This window comes from Humulus lupulus, chromosome 1 (assembly GCF_963169125.1).
Source record: "Humulus lupulus chromosome 1, drHumLupu1.1, whole genome shotgun sequence".
Classification (NCBI taxonomy): domain Eukaryota; kingdom Viridiplantae; phylum Streptophyta; class Magnoliopsida; order Rosales; family Cannabaceae; genus Humulus; species Humulus lupulus.
The window spans coordinates 310248786-310265985 of NC_084793.1; the positions used below are offsets into that span (position 1 = coordinate 310248786).

Below are 17200 nucleotides of genomic sequence, written 5' to 3' on the forward strand. Positions count from 1 at the left end.
GTTTATCCAAACACTACTTACTAATAATAATAATAATTTTATATGTCTCCATCTCCATCTCCCCATTTTTCTCTATATGATTAATCAATCTAATAACTAGCTACTACTATACTATATATACATAATTATTGCTTGTGTGTTTTTGACCAATATCATCAGGAAGAGCAATTTTAAACCAGATTCTTTTGTGTTGAAATCCCTTTTATAGGAATATGGTTACAATTAATTATATTCCTTTGGAATAGGGGGGACCATTCCAAGAAATGAGTGGTGAAAGTAAGTAATAATAATAGTAAAATTAACACATTACCATTCCTATTGCTATAAACATTCTCCTCCTTCAAACATTTTTTGCTATATTAGTATTATGTGATGTTTGATCAAATAATATTAGTTCAACCACATAAAAAGTGCTTGCCTTTATAATTTACAAATTCACTCTAGTCTAGACTCTTGAGTTTCGGTGAAGTTTGACTTATTTAGATGGGTAGTAAACAAATGAACTTTTCAAATATACCCATTATATATTTTTACCTTACTTCTCAAAATAGTTAATTTTTCAATTTTCTCAAAGAAAATTTCAAGGAACAGTAATAATATACCAACAATTTTTTTTAAAAAAAATTATCTGTAAATTTGGAAAAAAAAATTGAAGTCATATTTTTTAAATTTGTTTTAAAAAATTAATGTGTAATTTCCTCTATAATAATAATAATAATAAGTTGGACCAGGCCTTATAGGGTGCACACGGGTCAGATTTTCGGATGCATCAGGTTTGGGTTTTGCGGGTTTCGGATGGAGGAAAGTGGTACCGAATTTGGTCCAAAATTTTCGGATTTTGGGATAATTTCGGGTTTCAGATTTGGTCAGCTTTCAGGTGAGATTGGTCAAAAAATAGGCTTTGGGCCGAAAATGGACCTTGGTAAAAAAATTTCAAAAATACCATTTTTTTGACACTTTTTAATTTTTTTTTACTTTTTACATATATTTTTTAACTTTGTTGTTAATTTCGTAATGTTGATTTTTTACAAATTGGGCCTTGGTAATTTTTTTGAAAAAAATATTAATTTTTTCAATTTTTTTTAATTATGTTTGGGTTCGAGTTACACCTGTGTGTCCTTAATTTCAAAATCGGAGTCCGATCCAAAACCCAAATTTGGCAGATTTTTGCAAAAAATTGGGTTTTCAGGTTGCGGGTATGGCGGATTTGCGGATTTTTTGGATCAAATGTTCACCCCTGCTTGTAAGAGAAAAGATTGGGCCTTTGTGGGCCTGGGCCTGGGCCGAGAGTATGAGTGAGTAGGTTCAGACTGAGTGATTGTTGACCGGTGGGTGTTTGAGATCGATGGCTGTTAAGTGTTAATCTTTCGTCACCAACAGTTCCTCCATTTTTCCTTTTTATTTTTTTTTAGAAATAAAAATAAAAATAAAAGAAAAGAAAAGAGGAGAGTCTGGATTTGGCTGAGCTCAGTTGATCAGAGATTATTTATTTATTTATTAATTATTATTATTATTATTATTTGGAGCAGAAAATTTAAAAAACTTTCCCTAGAAAGTTTTGATTTTGAGGGAAAATATGGAAGTTGAAAGGGATTCAATTGTCTTCTTCTTCTGCTAAATGACGATCCTAAACCTATGCAGACCGTCTCGAGACTTGTATGATCTTTCAATGGACCGCTGCTCGCGATTTCTCCCCTGCCTTTCCGATCCCGGTACGCTTCTCTTTTTTCTATTCCTTTCTTTCTAAACTTGCACAATTCGTTTGGTTAGTCGGAAAACTGAGGAAAAGAGTTTGTTTGTGTGTGTATTTAAATTGTTTTTTGGTGATTTTGGTTTCAGCTCGAAGATCTGCTTTGGGTTTGAAGGTTTCCTTGGTGGTGCTTCATTTGGTATATGCTGCTATTCTTTTTCTTATTGATCGAGATTTCATACAAAAGACTATAAGAGAGCCCTGGTATGTTAATTGTAGCTAAAATTATTGGCTTTGCTCTCAATTTCAATTTCAAAGCTGTAATCTTTAACATTAGAGAACTGTAATGTACTACTTACTCTGTTTATTTTTTGAACTTGTGAAGTCATGCCCTTTACTATAATTCAAGCTTTTAGCTTTCATTTTCTTTTTTCAGGTGCACTTTGGCATACTTGGTGCTCTTTGTTGCCACATTGACTCAATATTTTATTACTTCCAGCTCTTCTCCCGGGTAAATGCTTGTTCTTTTGATAAATCTTTTGTGATGCTTGAAACTTGTTAAACTTGTTTTTCCATTTTAAGCTGTTGATTTTCCTGTTAATTTTTCATTTCTAGCTATGTCATTGATGCGATACGGACTTTAAATGAGTCAAATGCAGTTTATAATAGAGCAGCAGTTTCCTCAAGGTAAGTTAGATGAACCCTTTTCTGGTTGTTATAACATTCAGCTTTGTGACTGAGAATGCCAACGGTTTTTCATATTCTGAATCTAAATTTTAAGCAAAGACAGCCTGCTTCAAGCAAACAAGGAAGTGTGGTTGTGTCTGTAGACTCGAATCAGACGGCGGGAAACAATACAACATCTTGGTCCAAGCTAGTGATGGGCATGTATCCACCTGGAACCACCATTAGGTAGGTAATTGTTACTTGAGTTTCCGTACAGTTATCATTTCTATTGCTCTCTTTGTTTATTGCTCTTACTTTATTGGATCTTGGTTTCCAAAATTGGTGGGTAGCGGCTGGAGTGAATTGAGAAAATCGGAACATGTGGCATCTCAGACATGTTTTTTTCCAAGTTGCATTTGTTTGTTTTCTTATGGACCTGTATCCAATGGGGCCATGGTATAAATATGAAATTAACGCTGTGCCCATGATTCTAATTTCTCTTTCATATTCCTTGGCTTTCATTTTGAAATTGTAACAAATTTTGGTATCTTGTATCCCTGAATTGCTATTGTGTATTAAGTGCAATAGATACTACTCAGAACCTCTCAAATTTAATAGATGTTAATTCTAACAGAAGTTATCCAGTTTCCTTTATTTATAGTAAGCAATCATTAAAATCTAAAGTTCACTTTTATTCTTTCAAGCTGCAAAGAAGATCAATGATTATTTTAATCTCCCTTGTAATGTTGCTAATTCTTTTAATTACAGTATCACATCAGGTTTGAGTAAAATTATTTGAGATCACAACACTGAATAATTCATTTTGATTCTTGCAGAACCTTAACTTGCTCCTACTGTAATATTGAACAGGTACTTACATTTTATTGCTTGCATCTTCAATATCTTAGGATGGACCTTGTTACATTTTTCTCTACATTCCTTCTTCTCTCTAAGTCTTATTTAACTTTTTATCTTGAGAAATTCAACTGTTCTACTTTTCTGGCTAAGAATGTTTGCCATTTCATTACGTTATATTACATTATTACTAACATGTCTAAAACTTAATTTTTGGTTTAAGAACTTAGTATTATCTATGTTGATGATAATATCGTCATTTCATTACATTATATGACTAATACCGAATATTTTTTCTTTATTCTCTATTTTTTCTTCAGTGGGCAATTTTTATACTTACAAATTTTCTTACATTTAATACGCAGCCTCCACGAGCAAAGCATTGTCATGATTGTGATAGATGTGTCCTCCAATTTGATCACCATTGCGTTTGGCTAGGAACATGCATTGGCCAGGGTAATCATTGTAAATTTTGGTGAGTATTAAAGTCATGCTTTACATTTTCCCATAAATGAATTGCAATATGGGAGTTAATAGTTTAATTTGGTTTTTGAAAATTGCATTCTCAAAGCTGATGTCAGCCAGGCAAGATCTGTTAATTTTATTGTAAAATGCACTGGGTTGTTGAAATTATTTCAATAGTATATTTATATCTTCATATATATATTTATAGATCGACTTTAGGTATCTGTAAAATATTTCTTCTTAATTTTTTTATTATTATTTTAAGGTAGTGTATAAACTGTGCTTTATTCATCATTATTTAACAAAAAAAAAAAGGTCAATTCGCTTCCCCAAAAAAAGAAAAAGAAGGCCAGTTCATTGTTATTCTAGAAAATGAAAATGCAGAACTCTAACTCATTGTTGTTCTAGGATAAAAAGAAAAAAGAGAACTATCCAATAAGGATAGTTCAAACAATCGGTCATGTGGTATGCTCTTACAAGGTCTAAAATTTGAGTTCCTCTTGGGTACTTTACATAGCAATTGTTATAATTTCCTGCTTCTCAAATATTGTGAGGTTAGAGAAGAAGTTGAATTAAAAAAGATGAGCTCAATACATTTTGGAATTACTATTGTTGTGAAATGAGTTGTTTACTAGGTTGCCTAATTGTTAGATATTTTGCGAGTCTAGAGTTTCGGCTCTAGTTAAGGCTTTTTAACTCGATGTATTAATTGAGATATTTCATCTACATTCAAAATATTATAATTTTATGGTCATGTTTTCCAAACTCAAGGATACTATTATGAATCTTCTTTGACTGTTTGCAAAAAATATCTCAGGTGGTACATTCTTGAAGAAACAGCTTTGTGCGTTTGGACTGGATTTCTTTACATCGCTTTCTTGAAGTCTAATATAGCAAGGGCTTGGTACAGTATCTTTTTGACATCAATGCAATGATTCTGTTAATGAGCTTTGGTGCTTTATAAAACCAGATCCCCTACAAAAATCAATGAATGAACCACCAAAGCATTTTAAATTTATAATATGTTGGTTCTTGGGAATTTTTTCTTCTTCTAATTGAGTTTCATTTGCTTGTCTGGACAAGTAACTTGTTCCAATGTAATTTGATGTTTGTTATCAGGTGGAAGGTTGGACTCGTGATATTGCTGTTGATCATTTTATCAATTTCCTTGATCTTTCTGGTCCTCCTCTTAGTTTTCCATAGGTAAAGTTTCGAACATAGTAATTTAATTTTCTTTTAGCATAAACTTTCTTATATACGCGACTTTTGTGTCTTCTTCCCCGCCCTGTTTTTGTAATGTCAGATGGGTAAATGACTCATCCCCACAAGTCTTTCTCAGTTAAAAGTAAAGTGAGAAGCAGTTGGCATGTTTCATTGCTTATTAACTCAACATTTATTTCAGAATACTACCAAGAAGAAATATACTTACCTTTCTAGGGAATATGTAACTGGAAATTTGAATTTCAATTCATGTTGCAGCTATCTTATCATGACAAATCAGACTACATTTGAACTAGTAAGACGTAGACGCATCCCCTATCTAAGGTTAGTAAATTCCTTGTTCCCAAAGAATATTGGGTTTTGGGAACATTCCTCAAAACAACAGAGATTATGGTTAAAGTTTTCACTTTTGTGTGATTTACAGGGGAGTTGCTGGAAGAGTGCATCCTTTCAGCGACGGGGTATGCAGAAATATCTTCCGTTTCTGCTGTGAACGCTCCGGTAAGTACAGGTTGGAACCGTTGCCCACAGCTCAGGAACTTGAGGAAAAATCAAGACCTTACACTTGTTTGGATTGTGTAACCTGTCGTTGTTGCTAATGTTCATTGCATTTTTTGTTTTTTTTTTTGGTTCTGGACTTTTGGTAAAAGAAGAAACTAATGGGGGAGAAAGCATATGTTAAACACTGGTCCACATAATAGAATGGCATTAGAGAAAGCCAAGGATGATAATAGGGATTTAGGCTGTTTTTGTTTGTGATAGAGTTGATTTGTGTCACTATTCTGTGATTTTTGCTGGACTAACGATTGTGGATTTTGCTGTTATATGAACATTCCAAGGCTTTTTTAAATTTCCCATATTTCGGGGATAAGTCATATATACTTAAATCTTCATCCAAGTTTGATAAGTATGAATTCTACAGTGCACCCACTCCTGGTGTTTTTGGCTCTGAAAGTATTTTTGGTAATTTTTTTTTATGACTGTGTGCATTGTAGTTATTTAGGGTATTTGGCAAATTTTCAGAAAATTCTGAATAATTTACCGTGTTGAAAATTATGTTCAAAATAGATTGTTGCACCGTGACTAATTTATTTTATGTGCAGGGAAGGTAATATGTTTGAACTTTGTTTTCGACACTGTAAATTATGTAGAATTTTTTAAAAATTTGCAAATATTTTAAATAACTATAATGTACATAGTCATAAAAAAGAAATTCACTTGAAATTTCTTGGGGTGCACCGGGGCGCTTCTTTTAGGGGTGAACCCCATAATTTGCTTTAATTTATAGTAAGGGTTATATTTGTAAAGCAAAATCTCTCAAATAATAATGCCATGTGCAACTTGCGTATTAAAATGCAAGATTCGAAAGAGTCCAACATGGGATAATGTTGAAGCAACATCACATGAACGTGCATAATAAGTCCAATTATTTTGCAGCCAATTTGGACTGAAACTGTACTGAGTTGTATTGACGAGTTGACACACTGATCTCTCAGTTGAAGGAGCTACTTCAAATGTCTCCAACGTTGAAAAGTATGGCCTCTCTCTAAAGTGTCATCACACACTGAAAGAGATAATAATAAGGTGAAAAAGATAGTCGATAATTATGACCAATGATGATTCACATTGAGCTAGAATTTTACAAGCAATGGTATTTCTACAACGGGGGGTTGAAATAACAAACACTTTAGTTTGCACTATTTTGTTTTGTTTCAGAGATATATAAAGTCAAGAAAAAGTAGTCAATAATCATGATTAGTGATTCACATTTGTGTGTAGGACGTGGAAATTGGTGAGAAGGTGATTCAATTTCAAAATCAATTAGTAATAAATGTAGTAACTCATATTTTTATGTATTGTTAAATTCACATACACACTTTTTATATGGAATATTTTTCTCTAATATCATTTTAAGATGGTGACTATTTTTGCTCAACAATCTTGAACGGTTCGATCATAAGTAACTCATTGACTTTTTTTTTTTGCTCACTATCCCGGGCTTTTGGCTCTCTTTTTGGACTAATTTTGGATTTGGATCGGATACATACTAGTTAGAGTTTTCTTTGGCTCTTAATATTATGTTAGAATGTGAAAAGTGGTCTAGAAATAAAATGTGGTGTATGGTAAAATACATGAAATTCAATCTCAAAACCCTTGTGTATTTTTGAATGTATACACTTTTCAAGTGGGATTTGCACTAAAAGATTTTATAATCAATCAATGGTATTTATAGATGGGGTTAAAATAACACACCCTTGGTGGTGGGGGAGAAATACAATCTCAATATTTGTTTAAAAAATATATAAATAAAATAGAGTAAGATCAAAGACATTTCAGACTGAAACCGTGCTTAGTTATCTTGAGGAGTTGACACACTTGTGACTTTGAAAAGTAGAAAAGGTGAAGAAAATGCCAATTATGACTCAATAATGGTATTTATTAAAATAACACACTTACAAAATTAATAAAATCCCAATACTTGTTTACAATATATTAAAATTATTGGGTTTTTAATTACTACCTAAAGCTATTCTTAGTATTTTTTTTACATAGACACGAGGGTGTATAATGTAGTTACATAAATTACTACGAACTTTTAATAAATCATGAGTAGTTTATGATACCGAAATCAAATTTCGACATCTTAAAATATTATGATTTTTTTTAATATATAAAATAATATTAAAATAATTATTATTAGACTATTGTGTCCCACATGTAATAAGTGTAAGAATATTAAACCATTCATAAGAACATGTGTAACTTCATTAATCACCAATTGATTTTTAAATGAAGCCTCATGATTCTTGACATGGTATCAAGAGCCAATTCCTTAGCGGGCATTCGATCCAAAAGAGTGAACCAAGTCACACGAGATTTGCATAATACAAAAAGACACTTGAGATCCAAAAAAATAAGCAAGCTGAAAAAAAAATCGCCACCATCTTGAGGGGATATTAGACTATTGTGTCCCACATGGAATAAGTGTAAGAATATTAAACCATTAATAAAAACATGTGTAACTTCACTAATCACCAATTGATTTTTAGATGTAGCCTCATTATTTTTGTGAGTTACTAAGAAAGTGGTAGTATTTATACATGGTATATTCATCTCAACTTAATCTCCTACATACAATATATATTGATTAGGGAGGTTTCAGAAAATCACACTCGAACTAAATTTTTTATAATCAATGGTATTTATAGATGGGGTATAAATAACACACTTGGGTGGGAGAGATACAATCTCAATATTGGTTTAATAAAAATAGAACAACAACACACAATATTGGTAGTCATTGTTCTCAACTTAATCTCTTCTACACATGATGATATTGTATCTGATTATTAGTGAGGCTTGAAGAAACTGACTTCAACACCAGTTTCAACAACAACATAAAGCCCAGCAGCAACAATCACAACACTAAGAAACATCCCCAAGACCCCAAGAGACCAGTTGAGGCACCAGATGGGACTGAACTTCTTAGGCTTCTTGATCTTGAGCCACATGAAACAAGGATAAGCCAATGTAACGGGCAGTGCAAGGCCACCAATGAGGCCAGCCAAGCTTCCCAAGAATGGCAGAGCAACGGCAATGAAGAAGCAGAAGAAGCCAAACATGGTTCGAGAAAACGCGCGCAGCCACCACGGCATGGCCTTCTTCTTCTTGCTGGTGTACTTGGACTCTATGTCGTCGAACGTGGGCATGCCGTAGATGTTGAAGGAGCAGAGTGCGTTTACTATGACGAAGAAGCTTGTTAGGCCCAAGACGAAGCTCGACACGTCCCGGGAGTGGAACTGGAAGAGGGCTGTGAGCATTCCGCCGTTGGCTGGGATCAAGTGGCCGTATGCCCAGTAGCCTCCGATGGCTAGAGGGTATAGGCATGCAGCTATCAGAGTGTATGAAACTCTCACTCCTTTCCACATTGGCACGTGCGAAGGGTGCTTCTCACTCGATGGCATGGTGGCCTGCATGGATTATTATTAGTTTATATCAATCTTATTAATATATATATATACATGACAATTCCCTCGCAGGCTTCACTTTAAGTTTAGGTGCTACTGGTGAGACTCTCAGTGTTCTCGATCTTTAAATAATTTTCAGTATAATTTTTTTTTATGACTATGTATATTGTAACTATTTAGAGTATCGACGCGTTTTTTAGTAAATTCTGAATAGTTTACAGTACCAAAAATTTGGTTTAAACATGTTGTTGCACGCGTGACTAATTTTTTTTTATGCACGGAAAGTAACATATTTGAACCTAGTTTTTGGTACGGTAAATTATTCGAAATTTTCTGAAAATTTGCAGAATTTTCTAAACGACTACAATATATACAGTCATAAAAAAAATTACATAAAAAACTATTCAAAAGTTGAGAAGAGTTAATAGTCCCACACACAGTAGAACTTAAAAGAAGCCCTATATGCAAATATTGTAATGAAAATGACTCCATGTATGTAAGAATATTTGGTTGGTGAGAACATGTAAGATTCAAACTCATGTCTTTTTCTTGCTTTTGAGACCGAGTGGTGATTAGGTAGAAAATGTTAACTTAATCTAGTAAAAAACACCAACTTTCTTACAACTTAATACTTTATTAGGTAATTAAATACTACTTGTTATAACTAATATTACTTAACCCTCTTTTGGAAACTTGTATTGAAATTATTAGGTGAGCACCTACCTAACTCAAAACCAAACCAAACTCCCTCATCAAGTTTGAATTCAGAGAATAATCATTAATTAATAATGACATGAATCCTACCTAGATATAGACTTTAATTTTGGCCTAATTAAGTTTCCAAATATCTTGATCATCAACTTTAACTACTCAATAAACGAGAATTTACCTGAATCTCAAGGATAAGATTGTGGCCTCTGAAAGCAAAAGCAACAATCCCAAGAGCATTGAACACACTGAATATCTGCTCCATAACACTGCTACCAGCTCTAATGGGGTCATAAGACACATTAGGAAGCCTGCCCTCGTGCACAGACACACCCCAAATCATGGTACAATACCCAACTGCTGTAATGGCTCCAATGAGTGAAACACCGGCGATTGAGTTCATGTTAGGCAGCTGAGACAGCACCACCGCCACGCATGTGAACGCCAAGTACCACTCCACGGTGGTCAGCTCCCTCGCACACTCTGGTCCACATACTATCTGGAAGAAGCTCCTCCCCGTTGATCCTCCTATGATGATCAGAGCCGTACACGTGCCCCCAGATAGGTACAAGATTGGGAACAAGGCTAGTAGCTTTGTTAGTCTTTCTCCAAATGTTAGACTGAATAGTTGGAGATATCTGCTGTAACGCATACCGGTCTCTACTGACTCGTGGAGTTGAACTAGTATCCATAATGTGTAGAGTTGCCATATGAATGCTAGTGTTAAGCAGATTATTCCCCATGTCCTGAATCAAATACACCAATATAATATAAGTATATATATTTGTATAGTTTAGAAAAAGGTTGACTAATCAAAATTATAGGAAAAGTAAGATTTCATTCACTTTGCAAACCACAAAATAAGATTCATTTATTTACAAACCACAAAGGTAAGATTTCATTCACTTTACTATATAAGATTTCATTCATTTACAAACCACAAAAGTAAGATTTCATTCACTTTACAATAGTTGATTAACATTTTTCTAACAATCTTAGTATTAAGTTTAGAAAAAAGTTGACTAATCAAAATTATATAGGAAAGTGAATGAAATCTTGGTTTGTGAGACAAACCCACAAAACTAAGATTTCATTCACTTTATAAACCACAAAATAACATTAATTTATTTACAAACCACAAAAGTAAGATTTCATTCACTTTACTATATAAGATTTCATTTATTTACAAACCACAAAAGTAAGATTTCATTCACTTTACAATAGTTGATTAGTCAACATTTTTCTAACAATCTTAGTATTAGGTGTAATTGTAACTGAGAACAATCAGGTCTTATTTATAGATTTTTCCTAAAGCAAAAATCTATTCACAAGTAATGTGTAACAATACACAAAAGTAAGATTTCATTCACTTTACTATGGTTGATTAGTCAACCTTTTTCTAAAAGTATATATGCATAAATGATGAACTAAACAAAATCCCATGTAACAAGAGTAACAGTTAAGTCATTTTTTCCATGGATAGTTTTGATATTAGTGCTAATGAATTGAGTTGTGAAAGAGCAAAAAAATCGAGATTCTAAGGTTTTTACTAACAATTTTAGTATTTTTCTGTATAAAAATTCAAAAACTAAGAATTTTATATGTAAAAAAAAAAACTTAGCGAGAAACCCAAACAGCCATGATAATACATAAGAAGGCTTACCATCCTAGAATAGTGAAGGCCACAGGAAGAACAAGAGCTTGAATACCGATACCAGAACACAAAGAATGGAAAGCAGCATAGTATTGGTTGCCATTTCTAGACTCAGTGATGGGTAACCAAGCGTCTTGAGGGTCAAGCTTGGTGAGCCTCAAAGCCTTCCTAACCGGGCTTCCCAAAGGAGTTATGAACGGTGTGAGAAGCTGTCTTGGGGTGATGGAGAGTCGTGGGGTTCTAGGGGTCTTAGGAGTCTTGCTTTGAGACGGTGGTGGTGGGTGACCATCACCATGTGCAGCCCCATCTAGCAGAGGCGACCTCGACAAAGATGGCGAGTGATACTGCGACGGTGGACACGACACCGGTGGTTGAGCCGCTGCTGGTGCTGATGGCCTCGGCGTTATGGGAGCTGAGTTTATCTCGTGATTGGTTTCTCGACTCATTTTAATATAACCCTTTGGTCTAGAGAGTTAGTTTCTATGTATAGCTAAAGCTCTCTTTCAGTCTTGCCTTGATGAAAATCTCATGCACAATCGAAGACTGTAAAAAGAGAAAGAGAGCTAGCTATAAAGCTTTGCTAGAGTTATTAGTTTCTAGCTAAAGCTATACATATAGATATAAGCTCTCTTTCTCTGTAGTATTGCCTTGATGAAAAGCTCATGCAGACTGGTTTATATATATAGAGAGAGAGAAGGTGTTTCAAGGAACTTGCTAAGAGAGAGAGAGAGAGAGAGAGAGAGTTGGAGTAGGTGTTGTGTAACAGTGTGTATGGAGACTTAAGAGGAAGATGTTCATTCAATAATTAATAAGTTACAAAACGTCACAATTATTGGTCTAAAGAACTAATATTTCTTTAACAGAAGGCATTTTGTTTGACGGACAACATTGGCTGCTTCCCTACCCTCCTACCACCATCGTCTTTGGAATTTATTTTTATATATTGGAGAATTTTTTTGTTGGACTTCATTTTAAGCCCTATCGGTTTAGCTTTTCACGGCTCGTGAATAATTTTCGGTGCGATCTTTTTTATTGACCGTGTATATTGTAGTTGTTTAGAGCATTTTGTAAATTTTTAGAAAATTCCAAATAATATACAGGTACGAAAACTAACTAGGTTTAAACATGTTGCTTTCCACGCGTATAAAAAAAATTAATTATAAGTGTAACAACATGTTTAAACTTAATTTTTGATACTGTAAATTATTCAGAATTTTCTAAAAATCGCAGTAATGCTCTAAATAGCTTCAGTATACACAGTCATAAAAAAAAGATCGTGTCAAAAACTATTCAAAGGTCGAGAATACTTAGAGCCTTATTAGTAGGACTTAAAGTGAAGCCTATAAAAAAAAATTCATATTAAAGTTTGCTTAATTTGTTATGATAAGCTTTTTGGACTATGTATATTGTTATAAAGAAAAGTTTGTATGAAGTGGAGACCCATAGTGGTCAATATGATACTTCTTGAAGAAACGTCGAGGTAGTAGGGCCAGTCGGTTGTCCCTTAATATCATCTAATTCTATAATATTGGAGTTTCAACGACCATGTGTGGTATTTTGGGAAAATATTATTAAAGAAAATAATTAAAAAATTAGCAAATGGCATGGTGCACAACACCGTTTTGTGTCTATCTAAGGTTGGTGAACATTTTAGTCAATAAGGGTGGTCTTTCTTGGTTCACAGAGAAGACTGCTGCAATATATATGGTCCTCCTGATATTAATAGATAATACAAACATTTTTTTTTGTTTTTGAATTTGAGCAATATATTAAAAATAAAAGGCTAATGGGTATGTACTGTTCAGATTATTGTGGTTGTTAACATGATTAAGAAACCCTTTTTGTAACTTTGAGAAATAATAACAAAATGTGTACTTTAGACTTAACCAAATGATAACACTTTTTGTTTTTTGTTTTTTTCCTTTCATTTCAAAATGAGAGTTTTATGTAATTTATGAAGTAATAGCCGCCACTAAAGTCAATCCATGTAAGGTTTTTTTTTTCTTTCTTTCTTTGGATTGGTAAAGATCATTATCATGTCATTAACGGTATGGCTATGCAGATAGATAAAATTCATCTCACTTGAGTATGAACTTGATGACTATTTTCAGAGAAAATATTATAATAATTTTGTTATTGGCGCTGTGAAATTGGGTGGAAGTTGGTGATGGGGTAGTTTTTATTTTGACTACAATAAATAAAATAAAGTAATTAAGTAGTGTGAACAATCAGACTAGAGTTGAAAATGTCATATAGACTTGGGTTTGAAGCTATTTATTCTTCTGTTATATCCCCCCCAAGTCAAAGGTCAAAAGCCCAAAAAGCCATTAAAGCAAAATCCAAAAAGTCATACACAAAAACAGAATACGTATTAATAATGTTTTCATATTATCTATTCAACCACACCGCTTTTCTTTTCCAGATCTTTGCATTACAATAAAAAAAACCAGCTTTGACAAAAGAATAAGAATTATAAGTACTTTCTTCCTAGGAAATTGTAGTTTTGAGTATACCCAACAACAAAAAAAAGAAATATAACTTCTCCTATATGCATTATTTAGAAATATCTACTACTATGACCAAATGACATCATTCATCGTCCATGTATAGTGTATCATATCATATACGTATATATTTATAATATAAGAGCCAAAGGAAACAGATGGACAAAAAGGTCAAGGTAGAGATTTGCGATGATGCTTGAGAGCTTCAAAACGAGCAGCAAGTGCATCATAATCCGGCAGTTTTGGATGGACAGCATGAGCTGAATCCTGCCTCTGCACTTGTGATGATGGCACTGGAGGTGGGAGCCTGCCAGGTGGCAGAATACCAAAGCCGCCGCCACCACCACCATGCGGTGTCTCCTCCTCTTCGAATTCTTCATCACTGTCTGATTGGTCAAACTTTATGCCTGAATGTGCAGATGGAGCATTGTAGGTATGCCTCCTGTACATTTTTCTACTGTCCATGTTGTTGTTGTTGTCAAAGCATGTGTCGTTATTATTGCTTGGATAATGAGAAGAATCAGGCCCATTACATCTCTGAGACACATATGTCCTAGCTCCTGAAGATTTGTATTGATTATCCATGTTGTATTTGTCGTTATGGCCTGTATCCTCATTGCTTGCATAATGAGAATCAGACCCATCAAAACTCTGAGACGCATGTATCCTAGTCCCTGAAGTTTTTCTGTATTGATTATCCATGTATTGAGAGTTGATCGGGGAAGGCGGGCCATCTGGAATGAATCGATCAGTGGAAGATGCACCGGAGGTGGTTTGATATCCAATGTTGACGCTTGAAGGCTTCTGACCAAAAGATGGCGCCTGATAAGATGCAGGATTCGGGTCTTTGTTGGCAAGAAAAGCAGCAGCATTTGCAGCAGCAATTGCTTCATTAGCGCATTTTGCAGCTTCTTTAGCAGCAGAGGCTGAGTCCTCAAAACGCATGCCGCCACCACCACAGTTGCTGTCACCAATTGTTGCCCTCCTCGGTAAAGAAGAGCTAGAAAAACAACATAATGAGATTGACAATCTTGAAATGCCTTTGAGTTTTTTTTGTGAAAATGATGAATGCAATGGCCCAACTTACCTTGTAGTTGACTTGTTAAGCTCAACAGATTGGTTTGGCACAGGCGTCACAGGGAAGCTTGTAGCACTAACAAAACTGCGTGGTCCTTCCTGAAAAAAATAAGGCAAGAGAACATCATATAATATGGTAAAAGATCTATAATTGGGTGTGAGAGTGAGTAACAATGAGAATGAGAATGAGAGAGGAACAAACTATAAGCTCTTCCGGAGGCTTGAGAAGTTCCTGTTCGGTTTCTGTTGTGTCCCATTCTATCTGGTATTCCTTGGCTATTTCCTTCAAGATCTTCAATTTGGATTCCCCAGTGGGAGTTCTAACAGAGAGCTTGTCAATGAGCTGTGAAAAAAAAAACCCCAACTCATTCATATAAAGCAGAATATGTTCTAAACAAGAGGAATCTCAGACTCATGCAAGTAATCTCAGACATGAAGGCAATGAATGCCTCACCATTCGATTAACACCGCAGCTGGGCCGCAGATCAGTAGCAGCAGATACAAAATCCTTTCCATACTTCTTCTCAAAAGCATCCCTGATTGCTACAAGTTCTGGAATTTCTGAGCACCTTGGAGCAGCGAATATTAAACTAGCAATGCCTTCTTTCAGGTCAGCTGGGCATTCTCTGAAAATTGGAGAAACATTAGCAAAAAAAAGAACTTGTTTTCAACAGTTGAATAGCACAACAAAACAAAAACAGATTTTTTTTTTTTACCTTTGCTTTGCAATTATTGAAAGTCTTGACACAATCAACTCACAGAAGAGTTCAATGAACTCGTTTGCAGCCAATACATTCTGCTCTCTCATCACATGTTCAACCTAACAACCATAAAACACACTCCTAGTAAGTTTTGTTTCTCTTTGTTAAATAGCATAAAACAAAACAAAACAAAAAACTCTCATGATTATAAAGATGACAACAAATAGTGACCAAACTTCCTCCTCCTCTTATCAAGAAAATAACCATTTAGAGTAAATGTATTCTACACAGCTCCATTGGAAATCTAAATTGTATTCCACAACAAAACAAATGTAATAACTATTTAGAGTAAGGGTATCAAGAAAAATGAATCATTTGTTAAAATAACTTTTAATAACATGTTAAATTTTGTGGTAAAATTACACTCAGAGACCTATAAACAATTCTGACAATCATTCAAGCAATCCTAAATTTACACCGAACGATCCACAGGGTCGCTGAATGTAAAATCAAAGAGTGTATTTAGCTGATTTCAAACATTTATATTGTTATATTAGCTAAATATCCCGAATCAAATGGAAAAATGATTAAAGTAATGTTTTTTCGATGATAAATGCATGAATACAGAATCCCATAAATTCCTAATCCTAATATGTTTGTTATGGATACAAACAAGTTAAAAAGAACAAGAGAGAGAGAGAGAGAGAGCGAGTTAAGAACCCTAATGCGAGCGGTGGCGTCTTGACCGGACTGGAGGAGCAACGCAATGTCACGCCTCATCTGCTTGACCACCACCTGTCTCTTATTCTTGAGCAGCTTTATCCTAGCCACCGCCATTTTAGCAGCTGTTTTACTGTTACAAATAAAATAAAATAAAAAGATGAAATTTTTATGATGAAAATGACGACAAAAAAGGAAACAGAGGAAAACCCAGATAGAAAATGTACCATTTGGAAGCATTGAAGCCTCTCCGGAAAAGTGAGAGACCGAACTTCATTAGCTTCTTGGTGTGGGTTGTGGCTACGGTGGCGACGGTCATCGCTGAGGAATGAATATTCTTATTCTAGTAGGAATAGAGAGAGAGTGCGAAGATGGTAGAGTAGTGAGTAGTTAAAGTAACGGCTTGAATGGGTTGTAAAGATGTGTTTTTTGATCTGACGGTCCACATTTATTGCCGACCAACCTTTATTTGACTTTATCGTCGTTTATGATGGACTTTGATTGATCAGAAAAATAGCCGTTACGAGATGGACGAGAAGAATCCGATGCAGCTGTCTCATTTAGCCACGCGTACACCCTCGGGAAAAGAGTCATCGATTTAAGATCGATTGGGCCTGTCTAATCATCATGCCAGGCCCACCCGACTAATAAATCTATTGGGCCTAATAAGTTCTTAGAACATTTACATTGATTATTACGATAAATCAAACAAATTTTTTTAAATTTACAATTGTGGTGACATTATTGTACTTCAAAATTGGGATTACGAAAAAAATGAGCATGGAGATTCGAATTTGGATGATAATGTGTTAAGAATATAGAGTTTCTCATAGTTTAATGTTTGATTTCTCAATTATTTTTGTAAAAACAAATGTTTCAATCTCAATTTGTCCAAATAAGAAAAAAAGTTGGGAAAATATTAAGTTTGACCCTTGTATTTTTCTAAATACGTGACTGGTCTTTGTATTTTG

At 34.4% G+C, this 17200-nt stretch overlaps 3 protein-coding genes across 3 annotated transcripts; 1 reads left to right on the forward strand and 2 right to left on the reverse strand.

Annotated features, from left to right (window-relative positions):
* Positions 1–1411: 1411 nt before the first annotated feature.
* Positions 1412–5747, forward strand: LOC133812909 (protein S-acyltransferase 10). Its single transcript, XM_062246745.1, has 11 exons — positions 1412–1712; positions 1840–1954; positions 2127–2201; positions 2306–2377; positions 2477–2602; positions 3193–3226; positions 3577–3686; positions 4494–4580; positions 4796–4879; positions 5156–5221; positions 5322–5747. Exons 1-11 carry the CDS (start codon positions 1619–1621, stop codon positions 5494–5496), a joined length of 1038 nt encoding a protein of 345 aa, XP_062102729.1. The 5' UTR covers positions 1412–1618; the 3' UTR covers positions 5497–5747.
* A 2329-nt stretch (positions 5748–8076) lies between these two features.
* LOC133812910 (lysine histidine transporter-like 8) lies at positions 8077–11844 on the reverse strand. Its single transcript, XM_062246746.1, has 3 exons — positions 11237–11844; positions 9755–10319; positions 8077–8868 (listed from the first exon to the last, which is right to left on the reverse strand). Exons 1-3 carry the CDS (start codon positions 11671–11673, stop codon positions 8248–8250), a joined length of 1623 nt encoding a protein of 540 aa, XP_062102730.1. The 5' UTR covers positions 11674–11844; the 3' UTR covers positions 8077–8247.
* Positions 11845–13574: 1730 nt separating this feature from the next.
* Positions 13575–16611, reverse strand: LOC133812911 (uncharacterized). Its single transcript, XM_062246748.1, has 7 exons — positions 16457–16611; positions 16230–16362; positions 15525–15628; positions 15263–15434; positions 15011–15151; positions 14819–14907; positions 13575–14731 (listed from the first exon to the last, which is right to left on the reverse strand). The coding sequence occupies exons 1-7, from the start codon at positions 16546–16548 to the stop codon at positions 13903–13905; spliced, it is 1560 nt and encodes a 519-aa protein (XP_062102732.1). The 5' UTR covers positions 16549–16611; the 3' UTR covers positions 13575–13902.
* Positions 16612–17200: the final 589 nt, after the last annotated feature.

Coding starts and splice junctions, on each gene's coding strand:
- LOC133812909 (XM_062246745.1), top strand. CDS start 1,619: ATGACGATCCTAAACCTATGCAGACCGTCTCGAGACTTGTATGATCTT. Junction 3,227..3,576: donor CCTACTGTAATATTGAACAG/GTACTTACATTT, acceptor TTTAATACGCAG/CCTCCACGAGCAAAGCATTG. Junction 4,581..4,795: donor TCTAATATAGCAAGGGCTTG/GTACAGTATCTT, acceptor GTTTGTTATCAG/GTGGAAGGTTGGACTCGTGA.
- LOC133812910 (XM_062246746.1), bottom strand. CDS start 11,673: ATGAGTCGAGAAACCAATCACGAGATAAACTCAGCTCCCATAACGCCG. Junction 10,320..11,236: donor GCCTTCACTATTCTAGGATG/GTAAGCCTTCTT, acceptor TATTTGATTCAG/GACATGGGGAATAATCTGCT. Junction 8,869..9,754: donor ATCTTATCCTTGAGATTCAG/GTAAATTCTCGT, acceptor TAATCCATGCAG/GCCACCATGCCATCGAGTGA.
- LOC133812911 (XM_062246748.1), bottom strand. CDS start 16,548: ATGACCGTCGCCACCGTAGCCACAACCCACACCAAGAAGCTAATGAAG. Junction 15,629..16,229: donor ACGCCACCGCTCGCATTAGG/GTTCTTAACTCG, acceptor TATGGTTGTTAG/GTTGAACATGTGATGAGAGA. Junction 15,435..15,524: donor TCAATAATTGCAAAGCAAAG/GTAAAAAAAAAA, acceptor TCCAATTTTCAG/AGAATGCCCAGCTGACCTGA.